This window comes from Notothenia rossii, assembly GCF_949606895.1.
Source record: "Notothenia rossii genome assembly, chromosome: 2".
Classification (NCBI taxonomy): domain Eukaryota; kingdom Metazoa; phylum Chordata; class Actinopteri; order Perciformes; family Nototheniidae; genus Notothenia; species Notothenia rossii.
The window spans coordinates 36,889,498-36,909,444 of record NC_136904.1 but is presented as its reverse complement, the minus strand read 5'-3'; the positions used below and the strand labels follow the sequence as shown (position 1 = coordinate 36,909,444).

The window sequence follows — 19,947 nt, the reverse complement described above, 5'->3', positions numbered from 1 at the left end:
AGACGTGAAAATGATCATTTTTGTTTTGTAACATTAAATAAAATACAAATATTTTATAAAAAAAAGAAAATTCCCGATCCCCGATTTTTTTCTTCCGATCCCCGATCACGTGATTGGATCGGGACATCTCTAATTACAAGCAGAAAAATGAAGTGAAGGCCCCCTAGAGTAGCAACAACAACTCTGAAAAAGCGATCAACATGTTGAGCAATAAATAAATAAATGTTAGCGTATATGTTGTTTCCACATTAAAGCTCATAAACACACCGAAATCAGAAGTACTACTCCACAACTTGCAGTAAGAGGACCAACCGAGGGGCATGTGAATAAAACATTGGCCTTGGCAGAGGACTGAAGGTTCCTTGAGTGCTCTTCAAGTTTAAAATGTATTTAGAGCCCAAACAAAGTGCAAATATGCCAACTATTTGGAGGTTGTGCTAAATGTTTGTGCCTTGTATTTGTTTCTTTGTAAGTTTTGGTACGAAGGATTCTTCCTTGTGTATCTAATTATCAAAGGTTGTTGGTCCTCTTGTACCTTGCCTTAGAAATAACATAGTTATTTGACAGGTAAATGTACAATATCACAGGCACCAAGCAAGACAATGATCTATGATTCTTCTTTGATTCTGACCCTTGGAGCTGCAAGACTGTCCTCATATGCCAACAGGCCTACTGCATTTGGAAATGTGCCTCAAAATATGTATTGCACCTGCTGTACATCATTCCATCTTTGGTTATTGACATACCAGCCTACATAAACAATTTCACAAATTGTACAAAAAAGCACCTCCACCATGGCACTTGCTTGGACGGAACTATCAAGTCTCCACTGCCTGGCCTTGACGGAGCTACAGTGCAGCTGAGGTAGCTGTTAAATGAAGCAATGATTCCTCCTCTCACAAGAGCTCACACACATTTCATTTCCAGATCAGCCCCACCTAAGCTTATCAATTATCTCTCCTACCATCAGGCAGATGTGCACATGCAAGAGCATACAGCTGTTAAGGGGAGGATATGTCTCATTTAGTTGGAAGACAGTATAGCGTGAAATCAGTATTTTCCTGGAGAGCAGAGATTGGCATTAATTGATTTTTATCTAAAATGTGTGTGCAACTAGAATGGTTTCAATCCTAGTAATGGCTGTTCTTCTTCTTTTGTCATATCAGCTGACTGGTGTTTTGTGTCTCACTTTAACTCGAGTTGCCTTAGCTGCCCTCTGAACTGAGATACTGAGCTACTGAACCTTAAACATTCTGTCTGACCACGGAATTCAAGTTAATTCACTCTGTGACGCACCTGAATGCACACAAAATATCACACACAAACTTCACTGAGGTCACACGCTCACTGACTTTATCAAAAACATACACATACACCCATTGGCCCAGTGCCCTCTGACCTTTTTGCGAATGTGTCATCTACTTCACCAGCAAATTACTGGTGTGTGTGTGTGTGCGTGTGTGCGTGCGTGCGTGCGTGCGTGTGTTAGGACCCCTTGCTCCTGTTAAGCTGACCCCATTCACCCCAGAGTAGCAGGTGGCAAAATAAACAGAGAGAAGACAAAAGAGAAGTCATGGCGAGGCTCCTGTTGTCAAAACATTGCCTGGTTACATGGCAGGTTGCCCCATCCATCCATCCATCCATCCATCCATCCTTATATCCATCCCTTCCAGCTGCCAACACATCTTTCGTCTCTTCATAAATCATCTTCCCTATCTCCTTCCATCAATCTTCCATGTTGCGATGGCAAGTTTTACAGGAAGTTAACTGTCAAACGTCATTATTTTGAATACATGTAAGGTCCACATGGTCTAGTGCTTGGCAGTTTTGTTCTGCAGCATCAATGGTTTGAACCCCAGCACATCAATACCTGCCAAAACAGCCTTGAGCTAGATACTTCACAGCTACCTGCTCCCACTGAAAGTCTCAACCTGCAAGTATTGGAAAGAAAACGTCCCTGTGGGCCATGAATAAAACATATCAAATCAAAGACTCAATTTTAAGAAAGAAAAGGTCCTTGGCAAAAGTGACTGCAGATTCCCAAAATACATCGGAATTCAAAACAGAGCTTAAGGAGGTCAAAGGAGGTGTCTCCCATCAGCACACACTGCTGTCGCCTCTTATTTGCCCATCTTTTCATCTGTCGTTCTGTCTGGCCTTTGCATCAGACCTGACCTGTAAAAACATACACCTCATCATCACATATTCTTCTTTTGAGGATGTCACGAGTTACATTTTTTTTTTCAACAGCTTCTTCTGTTAAACAATATCAGTGTGATATTCAGGCAACAACGTATTTTAGAAGAATACACTCAGCGTATTAACCAGTTAAGCCCCAAGCCTGTTTTCCAGGTCTCAGGCTCGAAAATGACATCTTCACTTCTAAAAGGGGTAAATTAATAATATTTTTTCTCAAAGCCATGATACATCTGTGAGTTGGATGTAGAACAGTCAGAATCAATATATATATATTAAAGTAAATTCAGATTGAACATAGTAAAACAATTTAAATTATAGTTTCCGTCCAGAAAAACCCCCTTAATTATAGTGAAAACCACCCTTGAATGATGGGATAGTAGACTAAAAGCTTTAGGAATCCAAAACATAACATATAATAAGCACCCTGTATCAAGATTGATGCAAAACAAGTGCAATTTGACCTTTTTAGAGAGGTTTAGAAGAACAAAAACACCTCTGGGGTCATTTGGGTGTATTTGCCATATGTCTGGAACCCATCGGTCGATGTTGATGATTGACACCACTTTTGAACCGTTAGAGCGAAATAGAATCGAGAGGGCATTCCTAACTCCACCTAAACATTGCCATTGAGGATTGAGAGTGATACGCAGCCAGCATGCCCAAAACCGGAAGCTCTCATACACTCTATATGAAAACTCTGTTTAATGCCATAAATGCTATGATGGATTGTCAGTAATCATTTCAAAGTGACACAGAGACATTGGATTAACCTTCAGCAGCGTTTATATGCGTTTTAATGCCTTTGAACACAACTTTTGATCAGAAAACAGCAAAGATAAGACGTATTTGCCGTTTTGGGCCAGTGAAGTAAAGTTGTGTGTTGTCTTTGCTTGCCTTTCCTGCCGTGAGTTTTGGTCACACAGTGATGATACGTATACCATTGGCATCTGTGTAATATCAGCTTTCATATGATATCTAGTTTGTGCAGATCTGATGAAGTATAAAAGATTGCTACCGTGAGTTATCTGCTAAGTGCATTAGCACTCTTTCGCTTAGTGCTAATTCAGACACATTTATGTTCACAAGCTGACAAAGTGAGTATTTCATGATGAGGCCAATTCAATATATTACATTTTACTGACTGTGCGCAGCATATATCATACTAAGATGGTGTAATTAGTGGCAACCTGCCTATCCACCGCTGCATTCCATCAATTACACTTGGAAAGCTCCAAACGTCTGAAGCTACTTCATTAACTTTAAGCTTACATCCATAATCTCTCCCCACCTCTCTTCATTTATCTATTTTGCTTCTTCACCATATCTGCCAGATTGTCCCTTTCTTTTGTAGCAGTTCGCAGTTCTGTGACGATATTGATGAAAATGTATTCCATCTGCGTTGTGTACTTCACGTTTTAGTGAACCCAGAAGACAAAAAAAAACATACAACTAGACAATTATATGTTTACCTGAGATGGAGCTTCAATGCTTCTATGACTATTAAGCTCCATGCAGATAATGCATATACAACATTTTTCCATCTGTCAATTGGTGCCTTTGGCCTATAAATGTAATGACGTGAGATGAAATAGATAGATGATGAGTCGTATAAAGTTTCACAGGCGTCCCTCCGCAGACACCAGAGAAAGGCCAGCTGTAGCGCTGATACCTCTAGTTATCTCCCCACATTAACACTTGTAAGACTTGGCTAGATTAAAGGGATGCACGCTCTCTGCTAAACACCACTTTACTTTGCTCTCACGTTTACTTGCAGACTCACTCGTTTCTCTGACTCTCACACACAGATTAATACGGTCAGATTACATGTTAAACCAGGCCACTTTCAATCAGCAATAGTACTTTTTTATACATGCGAAAAACGCCTTCAGAACGTTTCTCTTTCCTCGTCTAAAAGTCAATCCAAGCCACTCCAACAAACAGCTTTCTCTCTTTGGCAACATAATGGTTTGTGTCATGGAAGAGAGTCTTTAGCTTCTCTCTTTATAAACTCTAGTCTCTTTTAAGGTTTCTTACCGTGATATTATAAGGCAAATGAGTAAGTGCTTACATGCTGTTAAAGACTAGTGCTGAGCCGCGAGAAGCCCCAAGCTGGTGATTACCGAGCTCTAAAGCACATCTGCACTCCAGTTCAGCGGAAAATCACGTGAACGGTGCTCCTGTATGATTTTTTTCCCCCTCACCACACAGAGAGGCCCCTCAGGCATCAAACTTATTCAATAGAATCACAATCTGAGTAATTACAGTTTGCTTGAGTGAATGATGTGTCTTTAAAAAGGGCTAAGGACTGGGTAGAGGAGAAATGGTAATTTTGGATCTTGGATCAGAGGAAGATGGTACAGTAGAGAAGCGCCAAGCAGCAATGACAGGGTAATGCCCTCTCCTTGCATCCATTTAATTTTTCCTTCTTTGACTTCAAATAATTGCCTTTCACAGCTCAGACATGCTGGGATTGAAAAACAACACAGCCTTTTTCACAAATGCACTATATCCCTGAATTGTATCTTGACATTACCAGAAGGAGCTGTAGGTGAGACAGCAAATGTGCAAATGATTCGAAGCGGGTATTAAACAGACTTTACCCTGCCATCGGCCTTAGAACTTAAGTGTGTATAATATTCAATTGAACCCATATGTAAATACAGCTCCCTATTGTCTAAACTGTAGAATGCACAGTGAGTGAGTGAGCATGTTCATGATGTTTACTTGTATAACTGAAAGAAAACAACATTCAAGATTGAAGAAGAAGGGTCATTTACACGAAGAAAGAAACAAAATATCTGGCGAGGGGACAAGATTTGGGGACTTGTCGTTTAATGGTGCCAACCGCCAGTCAAATGTAAGGAATAGCTGGAGATTGGGTTTTCATGACCATTTCACAAAGCGCAAACATGACCGCAGTGTTTTTCGTGTTATGTCCTGCCTTCTGTGAGTTCTACCATAAACTCAGAACGCGTCCTTTACTGTCATTCTTTTTTTTCTGCTTCATGTCTGAAAGGGCAACTGGGAAAGCCAATCAGGATTCGTGAACTGCAGCTAGGCCGTTTACAACCACCCCATTAGTGGTATTATGTCTAGATAACCCTCGTCCTGTACGACTGATTAGTCTCACAATGTGTCAATAGCCCGGAGTATTGCAGTCCCTGTTTAGGCTCACTAATTGTCTTTGAACAACCTACTGACACCCTCTAAGCATGTCTAGGGAACAGAGCGAAGGTGGGCACACACAAAGAGAGAAATTGATGGTGTTGCGTGAGTCTTTTGTCATTTGGAACCATTGGGCACGGCCCCACTTGCTATCCCGTGTAGACACCACAGGGAACTGGAGGACTACTCCCACACCAGCCCATAAAAATGGAAATGTCCTCATTTAAAGTGCTCTTAATTGCTCTTTAACTACGTAAGAGTGCAGCCCTAACACATTTATTGAATTGGAAATACATCGCTGCTGTTGATGCAAATGATGTAATTTAAATGAACTTAGAGTAAGGCTGTCATTTGTTTGAATCACACCTAAATACCCAGATGAGCAGAATGCACTGAAAGTTGAAAAGGTTCTCGGTAAAACAAAGGTCTGATATTGATCGTCTTTTCTATAAAAAGGTGTTAACTACAAACGTCCATTACAAAGAACAACTATAAGGCTGAACATTCTGTTAATGGGCTTCTAGTCAGCCTCCAACACAATACAGCAGCTTCAAGACAGGAAGGCAGCCGAAGGTTCACGAGAAACATAGTTTTACTTCACCCTTGGTTTAATTTCGGAGGGCTTATTTATGTGTTTCAGTAGAACAAATATTTGCAATGTACATTTTGAAAAAAGTTAAGTTAGAAAAGTTCAGCTTGCCCCCATATTGCTTGTTTTCAAACATGACAAACTCTTGACAACAGAGGTGGCAATTTCCAAATTAGCATCGCCCATTTTCAGAATAGCCAATTATGAGTATCAGACCCAGATTGAAAACCCATTAAGCTGCTGGGTAAAATAGGCATCTCATAAAAGGCCCGACATTCTCTGTAAACAGTTTTTTCCAAATTAATTGTTATTTTCCTCACCGCACCCATTACCTTAGTGTCTGCACTGATTGAGGTTATTTAAAAAATCTGGATCAATTGCTCGACAGTGGTTGCAACATGCTGATAGACGATCTCTTCCTCCACATCCATCCCATGTTTCCAAATAAAATTCTCACAACTTAATGAAATGAACTGCACACAATTAAACATTTACTGCTTATTGGCCTTGTGTACCAATGACTTCTAATGTTTAGGACGATTGAAATCAAATTGAACCTTCACAGTTAGTCACTACTTTTTTGGACACATTATAACACTATTTCGTGAAGACTAGACATCCATCTTTCTACAGCAACCATTTGTTTACCCTCTGCCACACAGAAGCCACTACGGTTGTGTTAATTTACCCAAGGTCCTGCTATCTTTACTAACTTGTCATATACGCAACACTAACAGTTAGGGGATTCTGAAAGACAATGTAGCCCATGTAGACAATTGTAATGACAACCTCCTTTCGACACATCCACGTTAACAACTCATTATTGACTTGAGACACCAACACCACCAGTGACAACGGCAACTGCCCCTCTAGCTATACAACTGGCTGAGGATACTTTCACTCTTTCTAAAAAGAAGACACATGTTAACACCTCTCCGTATTTTCCAGTTTATGCTATACCAGAAACTGAGATAAAGACAACAGGGATTTCACTATAATGTGATTCAGTATTAAAGGCTGTGAAACGCCAGCTGAGGACTTGGTATTTCACTATCAACTGCTCTGCATTTGATTTAAAACACCTACTGAGCTGATGTTTCATCCAAGGCAACACAGACTAAAAATAAGCCAAGTAACATATATGATACTCCTTATCAACCTGGCAGCGCTTTACTGCAAGTCTGGACTGTTTACCACAGCACCAGCGAATGTAATATAGTGATGACAATAGTGGGCCAGATTTGATGTATGGGCTCTGTTTGTTGAACTTGCAGCATCCACTTGAGGACTTCAACACCAGCCATTAGTCTTGTGTGAGAAAGACCTTGCACAGACTAGAAAGGACGTACAAGCACCCACACATACACCAAGACTTTCTGTTTTTTCTCTCCCTTTCACACACACACAATATCCCACACCCATGCTGAGTCTGACCCCCCCCCCCCCCCCCCCCCCATCTCTCCTGCTGGCATCTAACAGTGGGCACTACATCACTGTCAGCATCCAAACCACCAGGGAACAGCTCCGGGCCACTCTCCTCTTGTAGCGCCAAGCTCTGAGCTCCTCCGTGGAACAGCCCAGTGGCTGAGTTATGGCCAAGTCATAGAGGCATATTGTAGCAGGGAGACGTTCCAATTTGTTTGCCTTTACAGAAAACAGACAGGTACAAATGGCCCAAGTGCTGGCTGGAAATCGGTCATTCAAGTGTCATTTTAACCCTGCAAAAGCCTAAGGGATTTGGAGTACACTGACAAATGCACACACATCATATGATGTCCATGTTCCCAGCCCTGAGGTTGAGTAATCATATATTGTCTCGGTTCCACAAGGAGTCTAATGGGATTACAACATCTACACATGTTAAATATTCAAACAGAACCAGTGTGTGTATAAATATACGCCTTTTTGGCCAACTTGTTTTATTTTCCAGATGTAGTGCACCGACACTTTGTCAGAATGAAATTTCAAAATCCCATGCTGTAGTTTTGGAGTGTTACTGACAAATCTACATATTCAATGTTACAAATAACTTTGTGGCTTTGAAGGCTTTGGATGTCACATTTTCCCAACAAGTAATGGAGCTCGACCTCTCATATATTCACAGGGTGATGTGTTCTACGACCAAAAGCCTTCTACAGTACATGCAGCATCAATAACAAGGCCCGGGAAAAGAGCAACAACATTCTTCACACTCCGGGGAGCCCAATGGCTGGTACAGACAGACAGTCGTAGGTCGTAGGTTGAGCTCCACTCTCACAATATTAATTTGTGGTTGCCACAACATGCGGCACCGTGTCAACGACGGCCATCAGACAGGTTTGATCTGAGCGGCCTGAAAAGATGAAGGGGAGGAGGAGGAGGAGGAGGAGGAGGAGGAGGAGGAGGAGGAGGAGGAGGAGGAGGAGGAGGAGGAGGAAGGGGAGGAGGAGGGGGAGGAGGAGGAGGAGGAGTATATTGACACTTTCTCCGGGTTTTTTTCTTTCACACATGGGTGTGCAAACACACATTTAAGCTGTAAACTGTAATACCTGGGGGTTGCTGGGTCATTAGGCCAACTCAAAACCGACAACCTATGAGTCTCCCGAGCCCATCCGAAAACATACCATTGTAGGAATCCTCACCACCAAGTGTTATGACTTCACAACATTTACGAAGAGTATAAAATAATTATCTGAGCTCCTAATAATGTAAATATAGGATTCAATTGAAATGTTAATAGAGGGAAATGAACAGTAGCATTAGAACTTTAGAGACAAAATCTAAACTGCACGGTATACAGCTTCAAGAAAGCTTTTGCAATACACTGCTGTTAAAACATTAAATACCCTATTGTATTAGTTTTGGTACTTTACGAATGATTGTGTTTTAATAAGAGCCTTATTTATGAGTTACATCAATGTAACCTAGGCCTATAAGGTTTATTAAAAGTGAAATAATTACTTAATCTTCTCACAACTGGATAAAGCACACTGAAAACTCTTAAAAGAAATTAAAAGACAGCGTGGAGGGTGCACCAAACTTAGGACTTATGAAGTTCTATAGGAAGAGGAAAAGGGATCCCTTTAATTGCAGCTAATGGTCACTCTTGAACTAGGAGCTCAGTTTTCTAAAAGTCTAACCTGGATCTGACCTGGCCTGCAGGGGCTTGGGAAAGGTCACAGTGAAGGTGATGGTCGGCTAGGCCACAATGTGAAAATCCACCCTGGTGTAGGGTGTATCCAACGCTCAAATGTTTCAGTAATGAAGGCATGTCAGGATGTCTTTTAAAGGAGTCAGACAGGGCAAGTTCAAAAATGCTGCAGCAAGTCTATTTCTTAGAGTTTGCATACAGTTTTGACTGCAGTGCACAGACCCTAACATAAACCATTAGTCTTAGAAGTAGCATCATAGCTAACCTGTAACACAATAAAAAGGACACATTCGAATGCAGACAATACTATGGTATTTATGATTATGTTTAAAGTGCAAAGGTTTCAATATTCCCTCAATATGTTGCATGCAATATATCCTACAATAGTATATCCAGGGCTGTAATGATTAACAATTGAACATATCTGCGATTAAAACTATAGGGCATACCAAAAATCCAATTTCAATCATTTGTGATGGGAATATTGTCCCTAGTTGCTGATATTGTGCGGCCCAATCATAATATAATTCATCAAAAATAATTGACATATTCAAAAAACTAATTTCTCAGAGTTGTGCAAATCCTAAGGTTTATTTTCATTTATTTTTCAGTCATTAATTCACAAGCTACAAACAAGTGTCAAAGTTCTGATTATTCTGAGGCTATATGGTGTGACTTTTTTCTCACGGGCACCAGCCCAGACCCGGACATGCCCAGGTCACCCCAGAGAGAAGAAACCTATGCTGGGAAGGGGTCGGAAGGACAGAGGGGAGCAGTAAATCACTTCTCTTCTCTGAATTCACACGAGTGGTGAGCCTTCACTACATACTAAGAACCTGTTAGAGTCCAGGCTGACACCCCCACCTTAACCACCCACATATACACGAGCAGAGAGGATTGGGGTCAACCAGAAAAGCGACGTCAGATGAGAAACCCTTGAAAGAAGAAAGAGAGAGGAGCCTCCCCCCTCTCCACTTCCCTTTCAAATCAGAGAGCATTACATCTGAACAACATCCTTTCATCTCTCGTGCAAAAGAGTCGGACAACTTCATTTCACTGGAGCGTGATGCTCGATAAGGACACAGAGAGAGTAATTAAAAAGCAACAAATAACACCACGTTTAATTAATGGGGATTTACAGTATAAATCCGTCTTTGACCAGTGATCCATTCGACCCTGCTCTTAATACCATCTCGCCCTGGTCTTCATATAAACAGATGAATCCGGCTTCCATCTGCTTGGCCTGGGCCAGGGTGCATTTTAAATTAAGTTGTGAAGCTGGTGCTGACACCTCTGCTGGTATTATTAAGCAGGGTCAAGTCCAAAAATCGTATTCCAAAAACTTTCTTTTCCCCTTTCTCCTCTTTCCTCTGTTGAAAGGAGACAATGACATGAAGTACGAGGACTTCGTTTCCCCTCCAAATCCCTTTGATATAAAAACAGTCCATCTTTCCAACTCTCTATAAAGAGACCATCCATCCTCCCTGGGAGCTTTAACCCCAGACAATGAATTCACATTATTCTTCCACAACACTGTCTTTCTCTTGTTTCCCTGGATTTCCCCGTCATCTTCCTTTTTTTCTTCTGACGTCTTCTTCTTTACCATTGCTTTTAATCCCACCTTAATCTTTTTCTTGAGCCTGTCGTTGCATCGGGAAGGCCATGTGTACTTAATCCAAATATTCTTGGTGAAGGCCTAGATGAAAAGCAAGGGTCAACTGCTTTCAATGTTCTAAGCCTTACACCAGTCGAACAAACGGACACAGTGATGCCCAAAAGAGAGAAGCGAGAAAGGCCTAGAGTTCCCTTTCGATGCACTTGTCATGTTGGCTCACTTTAAGCGTTTTATTTTTCTAACAGTGTTCCCTAGAGAGAGATATAACAGCATGAGTCTATTCAACAGGCTGAGAGGACATCCCAACAACGGGCCGAGCGGACATCCTAACAACGATGGCCCCAAAGTTGCACTTGGGAAGAGAAGGAAAAAAAAGTAGTCAAAGGCTTGCGAGGAGTGAAAATCAGATCAAAGTGTGTGTTGCAGCCCATTCAAATGCAATCACGACCCAATCATTGTGTTCTTGCAGAGCTTTTAAGAGGATGGGTCAATGGTGTTTTATTGTGAATGGGAGCTAGCATAATGAAAGGGACAATGTGAAGATTAGCAGTGCCAGGCAGGCGGCTCAAACTTCACCCTGGCTTTAATTGCTGCAAACAAGAGGAGATGTTGAGGCAGGGCAAACAGGGGACAAATGGGCAGGGCAAGCGCAGAAGGAGGCAAGAGGAGCGATGAAGGCTGGATGATGAATGGAGGTATGGCTTTTATGGAGCCGTAGTGTGTCCATCTGGTCCAGGCTGGTGGATGTGTCAAGGAATGCATGTGTGCTGGTGGGCCGGGCACCTCATAAACCACAAATGAAAGAAGAAGATCCTGTAATTACTAAGTCCTTATGGTGGAAAGACACAAATCAACCAAAGTTCATAACAGTAGCAGCATCAGTGATATCATTAATTCTCTGTTTTGGATTTGTTCAGAATTTAATAATAATAATAATAATAATAATAATAATAATAATAATGGTTTTAATTTATAAAGCACTTCATATTTGACTTCAAATCCCGAAGTTCTACAAGCAGTGAGCATGAACAGTATAACAACATTACACAACACGGTAAAATTAATAAAAAGCCATAAAAACAAACAATACAAATAAAATAAAAATAAAAGGGGGGTAGTAAATAAATAAGAGGTCTAGGGAAAGGCTCTATTGAACAGATGAGTTTTGAGGCCTTTTTTAAAAGCCTCCACTGTCTATGGTGCTCTCATGTGCTCGGGGAGAGCGTTCCACAGACTGGGGGCAGCCGAGCAGAAGGCCCGGTCTCCCATAGTACGGAGCTTAGTCCTGGGGGGTTTGAGGAGGTTGGAGCTGCTGGAGCGGGTGGTCCGCAAGGAGGTATGCGGGGTGAGGAGTTCCTTGAGGTAGGGAAGGGCAGTTCCATGGACACACTTCGAATTCCATCCTCAGTTCCACGGGGAGCCAGTGTAGTGCTTTAAGGATGGGGGTGATGTGATCGTATTTGCGCACCTTCATCAGGATCCTAGCAGCGCTGTTCTGAATGTATTGGAGCCTCTGGATGCTTTTGTTAGGGATCCCGATGAGGAGTGCATTGCAGTAGTCCAGCCTGGAGGAGACAAAGGCGTGTACTAGCTTTTCGGCGTTGGACAGAGTGAGTGTGGGGCGGAGTTTGGCGATGTTCCTGAGGTGATAAAAGGAGTTCTTGCACAGCTGTTTAATGTGAGCCTCAAAGGTCAGATAGGCGTCCATCATCACACCCAGGTTGGTGACTGTTGAGGAGAGGGTAATGTCCTGGCCGGAGAAGGTGATGGTGGTGATGGTGGATGACCGAACCTGGTGTGGGGTGCTGACTAGAATGGCTTCGGTCTTGGAGCTGTTGAGTTTCAGGAAGTTTTGCTTCATCCACTCCTGTATCTCCTTCAGGCAGGCAGTGAGTGTGGGTGAAGGCAGGGCTGCAACGGAGGTAGGGTTGATCCTGGGGTACAGTTGGGTGTCATCAGCGTAACAATGGAACGATACTCCATGTCGGATGATGATAGAGCCGACATGGAGTATTTAAGTCAACTTCGTAAAACTTTTTGGGATATTTTAATTAATTCAAGTCCAAGAAAAAGAGCCCTAACATCAATCTTGTGTTTGTGCCATAGACTATAAGGAGTGGAAGTAGTCACCATGTCTTCACCCATTGGTTAAATGACTACTGTTTTCAAGTTTCGAGTTCGGCCTGATTTTTAGGAACCAGAAGTGACACAAAACAGTGAAGCAAAAGAGAACCAAACGAAGACAAAGTCATTTTTTTGGCGACCAAATTTTACATTCAACTTTCCCGAACTACAACATTAGGTGCAAGTTTTAAGATAAAAATATGTCCAGACTGGACAACATCATGTGGTTGTGACCAATAAACCATACGGTAGCCACGCCCTACTGCATACCTTGGTTTACCATCGATGTTCACATGAATGGGGACATAATTTACTAAATGAACACCATACTATATTGAAGAAGAGATTAAACGAGCATTTGTGATCATCAACTCATTAGGAAAATGTCTGGTGAGATAATCAAGTAAGAAGTAGAATCCTTTTCTCATAGACTTCTATACAATTCGACTTACTTTGCAACCACTAGTCACACCCTGTTGGCTATTAGAAATAATTCAGGCTTAAGGCAATTCCACATTGGCTTCACCTTTCAGACACACAGGTTGCCGCTTGGTCTTTTGTTGTAGTAAATGTTGAGTTATTTTTCCAATAGTCACCAAACCCACTGGTCCACTATGTATGAGTAAGAAAACTGGAAATAGTAGTGACCAAAACTTAGTATAGATACATAAACAAAAGCTCTGACATGGAAAATGGGATGAAGACACTTGTCCTGTCACCTCCAATAAACGCATGGTGACAAGTGAGCTCCCGCAGGAATTACATATGGTGAGAGAATCAGTTGTTCTTGTCTGCCTAAGACTGCCCTCAGTGATCTACGGGTTTATTTATATTGCGTGCTGGCACTGCAAAAAACCCTGCAACTGAATAATGGCCCTTTTTTATGTGCTGGGCTGTCGTGTATGATTTTTCTCCTTGCCAGCTCTCATCCCTTCATGCTTCCATTCTCTTTATTCCACTCCTCCCAACATTCAGAGAAGTGGTTCACATAGCACAAGAAGAAACTGATGCTTAAACTCATGGGTAATGATTTCATGTTACAGTTCATCCATATTGCCAAGGTCTGCATTGTGCAGACACTGACATGTCAAAACAGTCAGGTCATTGAAGGACAGAAGTATTGTATGGCAGTCATGAAGCTTGAGGTAGGAGTGCAGCACAAAATCATTTTTTTCAAATGTTCTCTTAACTATCAGAAAATGAAAAACATTCCTCTATGCATGTTTGAAATACTGGTTTGGAAATGTTTCTCAGACCACGTAGAAACCATGAAATCCGGTTAAGAATATAACCATATCATCAATTCCAAACAAATGATTACAATGCTTCAAGGACAAAGTAGTTATGTCAGGTTCACACTACACAATTTGATCCCTGACTGATAGCAATGTCTGAATTTAAAAGACTTGTTATGAGAGATGTGCCCCTGCCTCACAAATGCCCAAGGGATATGTGGTCAATTAAATATCTGGAACAGGAGACACTTTCTGTTGGGTGAAAAAAAGGTTTGACTGGCTATGATAAAACAATGACACAAAGCCAATACGAGCTCAAAATATCAGGAAAAAAAAGAATGACATTCAGAGGCAACAGACCTCCGCCACAGCTAATAATACATTTGCATGCTCCTTGCATGGTCCTGTTTCCCGAGCTGGGAATTTGTTATATATATATAGTTTTTCCAACTTGAAAGGTTTTTCACATGAATTTATGAAGATTCCAATACCACCGGAATGCAGCACAGATACCCTATATGCCGATGTTGAAAAATGTGAAAAATATAAATTGTTGGGAACTATTGACGCAAAAGAAGGCTTTTCAGGTTTTTAACATAAAAAAACAAATCAAACACTGATTTACTGGCTTTTCATTCCCAAAGTATGTCAATAGGAAAATGTTTTTTTGGGCCCAATGGCATGAAGTGGCGGACACGGAAGTTGTAAATTCCTTTGTTGGTTGACTTAACATAGTTTGGTGAGCAGACAACTTGAGTGCAATTTCTCTTGGGGATAATAATGTTTGGGATTCTGCTACTGATCTCTCAAGTTATGTGAAAACCACAACTTCAGCATACCCCATTTGAGACAGATAGTGTTTCAATGTGATCAGTATAGTGTGTCACTTACCAGTCCAGAGCACGTAGATATGGCTGCCGAGGAGGCCGACAGGTTACGGATGAATCCCTGATAGAAGCAGTTGTGAAACCCTACATCATCCATCACCGTGGCAATGCCGTTCGAGCCCAGGGTCTGCACTGTGAACCCCGGGCCGACAACAGTAGAAGGTTGCAGGTCCAGGTACATGTCCTGCCCAAAGGCTGAGAGCCGATAGTGCAGAGAAGAAGAGAGGGACCGCTTGCTGCGATGGCTTCGCCTGGTCAGATCGTGGGTCAGGTATCCTCCATCAGAGTCCACCTCAACGGGGGTTACAAACACGTAGTCTGAGGAAAAGAGGGATGGAGAGGAAGTCACATGATAGCAGTAAAATAAGATTCTGCTCCAGGGGTTCAATTGGGAGTCATTTGTGTTTAATGGCATATATCCTGATTCATCTCCTTATAAATCTTCTGCCTAGAATATATTAGGCCAAGAGACCATTTGCATTAAGCCATGCATGCTTATACGTGTCAGGGGAAAAAGTGAAAGTTGCTTCCAATTACTTTTGACAGTTGATAAATGTGGTTTTAAAGCACATCAAATATGCGATCTAAACACATGGGGTCACATTTAGTCACTTTTATCAAGAAATGCAGAAACATGACAGCATGACCAACATCTATACAGAACTGTCAATATAGAAATCAAAGCCAGGCGTTGAAATTACAGCGCTTGTGTGGAGTGAAAGGGTTCAACGCTCAGCTGTTGCTCAGAGCACTTATGGATCACAGATGGCTTTTGACAGAAGCTATAACTCCAACAACATCATACTTCCATGCATGTCGCATATAGGTCAACAGTTCAGAACCAGGGGTTATGAATTTGTAATTTTCTGATGTCATGGGGTGCCAGTCATTTTAAAGGCTTAGGCTTTTTCACTGTCCTTTCATTGTTGTAATTTTGACAAAAGGTTGGACTTTCTGCATTTTTCTTCATCTGAAACCTTCACTAGTGTACTGCTCAGAGTAAACGGATGCTTTATTTACAACCAAAGAAATAACTTACTTATTTTGCCGATAAATCAAAGTAAAAAAAGTAAGTCATGTCAACTTGCTTCCTTAGATCATATGGGTCAAAGCAGCCAATGGGGGAATCCCTGCACTCCAGCTATTGCAGCAGTGTCAGCACATTCTTCAGACTTAAGAGGGGTTCCCAAAAAACTTATAACCAAATAAGCCCCAAATGTAACAAGGAAAAATTGATATTCCTAACAGGTTAATCCAAAGATATGTTACTGGCCCAATAACTAAGCCTGTCACTGCTTTATATTTCACTTCATGCGGATTATTTATGGAAGAAACATCCAGAGATGTCAGAAGAAAAAACACTCACCGTGATTTAATCCGTGGTTGTCGCTGGAAGAATAGCTGGCCGTAACGGTATGGGAGGTGTGGGAGCAGTAAATGTGCAGCGTCTGCAAACAAATTATAATCATAAAGGAGCAGGTAGCAACAGGTTGCAAGATCTGGGAGAAGAAAAAAAGAAAGCCAAACGATGTTGAAACATGAGTTGCACTCTTTGGGATGACAATCACTTGTCTTACTTTTCACCACAATCAATTGTACAGACATAAATCATGCTGAAAGAGACAAATGTGTGTTTGTTTGGCTACAAAACTAGATTGATTTATTTAAGAGTGAATTCGTGTTGACTGAAATGCCACATGCCTTGATAATATTCCAGGACAAGAGGGTGGACAGGAGCTTGACTGGGGTGCAGCCGACCAGCGGGATGGGTAAAGTCCATATCAGAAGAAAAAGGCAATCCATGGTGATGACATGCACGCTTACACCTCCCCCGTTACCTCCTAAAAGAGCCCAAAAGTTGTAATAACCTGCGGTGTCGCATAATGCAATAAGCACGCATTGTTTTAGAGGTTTTTCTTTGCTCGTTCAGGTGAAGTCGGCAGGATGCAGCAGCCGGGGGTGCGCACTGAAGCAAGGCGCACTCATGAGTGTATGTGCGTGTGTGTTTGCAAATGTGTGTATGTGTGAGGAGCAGCGTTGTCGGCCGGGGAACACCGGGAGGAGTGAGCCGCTGACTGAGTAGTCAGTCAGCCCCGACTCTGTCTGAGAGGCAGCCGGCAGGATGGACCACAAGTCAGCGGCCAGCAGCCAATCAGCGCGTAGCATCATTTACCACGCGTAGATAAAAGAGAAGAAGAAAAGAGATTCTCCTCTTGGCAGCGGAACGACTGGTGATGCCTTCACATGCCGCTCGTTTATCTGACAACTTTGTGAGCTGACATGTAACTTCCTTGTGGTTTTATGATGCTTTATTTACATTTGGCATGTGACTACCTCAGTAAAATATAAAACGGTATTACACCTGATCCAAACAATAATGAAACATCAAAGACTTTATTAGTTTTAATTGCATTTGATTTATGGTGAAAACGTGCAGTAATAGAACCTTTGGACATGTCTCCGGTACTTTCTCTTTACTTGAATATTGAAATGTTATGTTAGGCTACATGATACTTCTACTTTTCACTACATTTCAAAGGGAAAATTGTATAGGCCTACTACACTACAGTTATCTGACAAATGTTATTGTGGTTTCAGCATTTTACACAAAAATAAGCATATGTCAGCTTAAGAAACACGTTTTAAATGGAAGAGTTTCCTGTGTTTTGTCTTGTAACCTATTTCAAATAAATAAGCAACACATTAAATCAGTGGGGACCACCAAGGCCACATTTGTTCATTGTTGTTTTGAGTAGTTTTACTTAAGTTCATTAAGTTCCTCCACAAATACTTTAAGTTTGATATTAGACAAATATGTTTGGCTCACAAAAAACATACAGATTCCCCAGATGGTGGTGCTATAACAAGGCAATATTTGTTGCCAAGAGGTTTAGCAGCACAACCTCTTCGATCTTAACTTATGAAGTTCACATTCATTAGCTCAACACAAATACAATAGACACATTGTTGTCAGCAGGGACCTTTCTCACATGCAAAGTTTATTTGATTTTGAACTTTGTAGAAAAATAAAACAGCACTTTAAAACAAGATTTAATACTGGTATAAGAGATGGCAAGGTTGGTGCAACAGTAGCTACCTGGCACCTAGCTACCCAGTTTACACATTATATTGATATGTGTAATGTGAAATGCAGATGTTGGTGTAAAAGGACACTTTTTATGGAATTTAAAAAAAAAACATATTAGAGCTATTTTCTTGCTACTTAGAGCAAATACAGACTGATCAAAAGAAAGATTATACGTATGCAAATTGCTCTCACCATCAGACTTATCAGTCTCTAAAAACTAATTGCATCACTATCATCAAACATGGAGATTTAGCACCTGGTCACGAAAGTCCAGAAGTGTAAAAAACAGGAAGCAAGTTGAGGTGCTCTTCAGATTAATCACTGATCAGAACTAAACAGAAGGAAAGAAAAAAGAGTCTGACGAACTTCAAAGGCTCAAAAAAATATCAATGCCTTTACTGAATCCTGGATGGATACCAACATATTTCCACTTCCAAGACAAATCTTCATCAGGGCATGTCACATCTACACATTATTTCTCAGTCTATGTGCAACTTTCTTTTTTATGGTCTCCACACAATTTTACTTTTACTTTTTCTTTGTATTGCAGAGACTTTCTTGTTGTGGTTAGGCTGCACACAAACAACTTTCAGCTCAGATGCACAAACAACAAAGGATGCAGATTTTTGAAATGCTGCTTGAGGCTCAATATTGTTTTATCATAGCATGATCATTTGCAGGATGAAGGATGTCAGCCCACATTAGATGACGTTTCATCTGCAAATGTGGAACTGTCAGCAACATTTGTTATTTATGGTGACAAATACCATTGTGTTTTCATCCCATTGTATCAATTCACCAAAACACTATGATCTGCCAAAACTTGAACAAATGTGCAGGATATAAACAAATACAGACCTTGATTTAATTTAAAAAAGGAAAGACATTTTATTTGGGGCTTGTTGAAAATGTAGTCGACTAAAGTTGTTCTAAATGTTAAAATTGACTACACATAAAATAGTTTTCTACAGTGCCAAAAATAAATTCTGACATGTTTTCTGTATGTGTGACCTTATTACCTCAAAATCTATTTTTTCTGACAGCATTCGAAGGTAGCGTTGTGGTTCTTACCACCTGTGTCACTATTAACAACTTGTCAATTGTACATCCAAGTGGAGGCACACTGGTTAGGTGTTTGTTGAAAAATGTCATGTTGAAGTTATAGGTTTCACACACTTAAATGGCTCGTATTGTTAAACAGGTGTGTTATCTTATAGTTGTGAAAAGGTGGTCCTTGAGAAACCTTTTCCATTCCGGTGGCCGGCTAACAACTTGACAGATGGAAGGAATGCACCGACAGACACACAGCTGAAGAGTACAAGCCAGCTCACTTTGCCGATATTCACACTCCACCGAGTATATTACATTTTTTTATTTTCATTAGCAAAATAAGGCTTCTCAAAGCTCTTTTCTGACAGGGTACTGAGCGCTACCCGATTAAAACATCACGTTTTATAACAAGTAATATACTCATGGGAGTCATGCATGTCTGAGCTCCTCAAACATGTGTTCAGAGTATACTTTCGAAATCATACTACATGGCCTTTTGACATCATATTGATATTAGAACTTCAATTAGAACAGGTAGTGACAATTATTTCGTACTTTGCTAAATTCCATGGTAGTGCAGGGTTAAACCTGGAAGGATTTGTATCCCCATTGCATGCTTAATTAAACAGAGTTGAGAACCCAACATATGCCTCATTGGGATGCCAGACTTTAGAATCTCAATCCAGCAACCGGCAAAATCTAAATGCTACAATTTCAGACCTATACCGGCTAACAAACCTACCAAGTCATATTTTTCACACCCTTCTTGGTCACATATCAACACAGCAGGCACTATTTGGCGTCCGTATGCTTAAATGGTTAGATTCACAAGTTAGCTTTTGTAACATAGTTGAATGATCTAACA

General features: G+C 41.1%; 1 protein-coding gene across 4 annotated transcripts in view; it reads right to left on the bottom strand.

The window, feature by feature from the left end:
• adamts18 (ADAM metallopeptidase with thrombospondin type 1 motif, 18) overlaps positions 1-19,947 on the bottom strand; it is a 170,365-nt gene that overhangs the window by 85,764 nt on the left and 64,654 nt on the right. For 3 of the 4 annotated variants that reach the window (XM_079664757.1, XM_079664760.1, XM_079664759.1), the window contains exons 2-3: positions 16,311-16,392; positions 14,949-15,262 (exon numbers count right to left, since the gene is read on the bottom strand). In XM_079664757.1, coding sequence (XP_079520883.1) covers positions 14,949-15,262; positions 16,311-16,392 — 396 coding nt within the window. Of the gene's footprint in view, positions 1-14,948; positions 15,263-16,310; positions 16,393-16,645; positions 17,053-19,947 lie in introns of those variants that run through there. The other variant, XM_079664758.1, reaches the window with a different exon arrangement.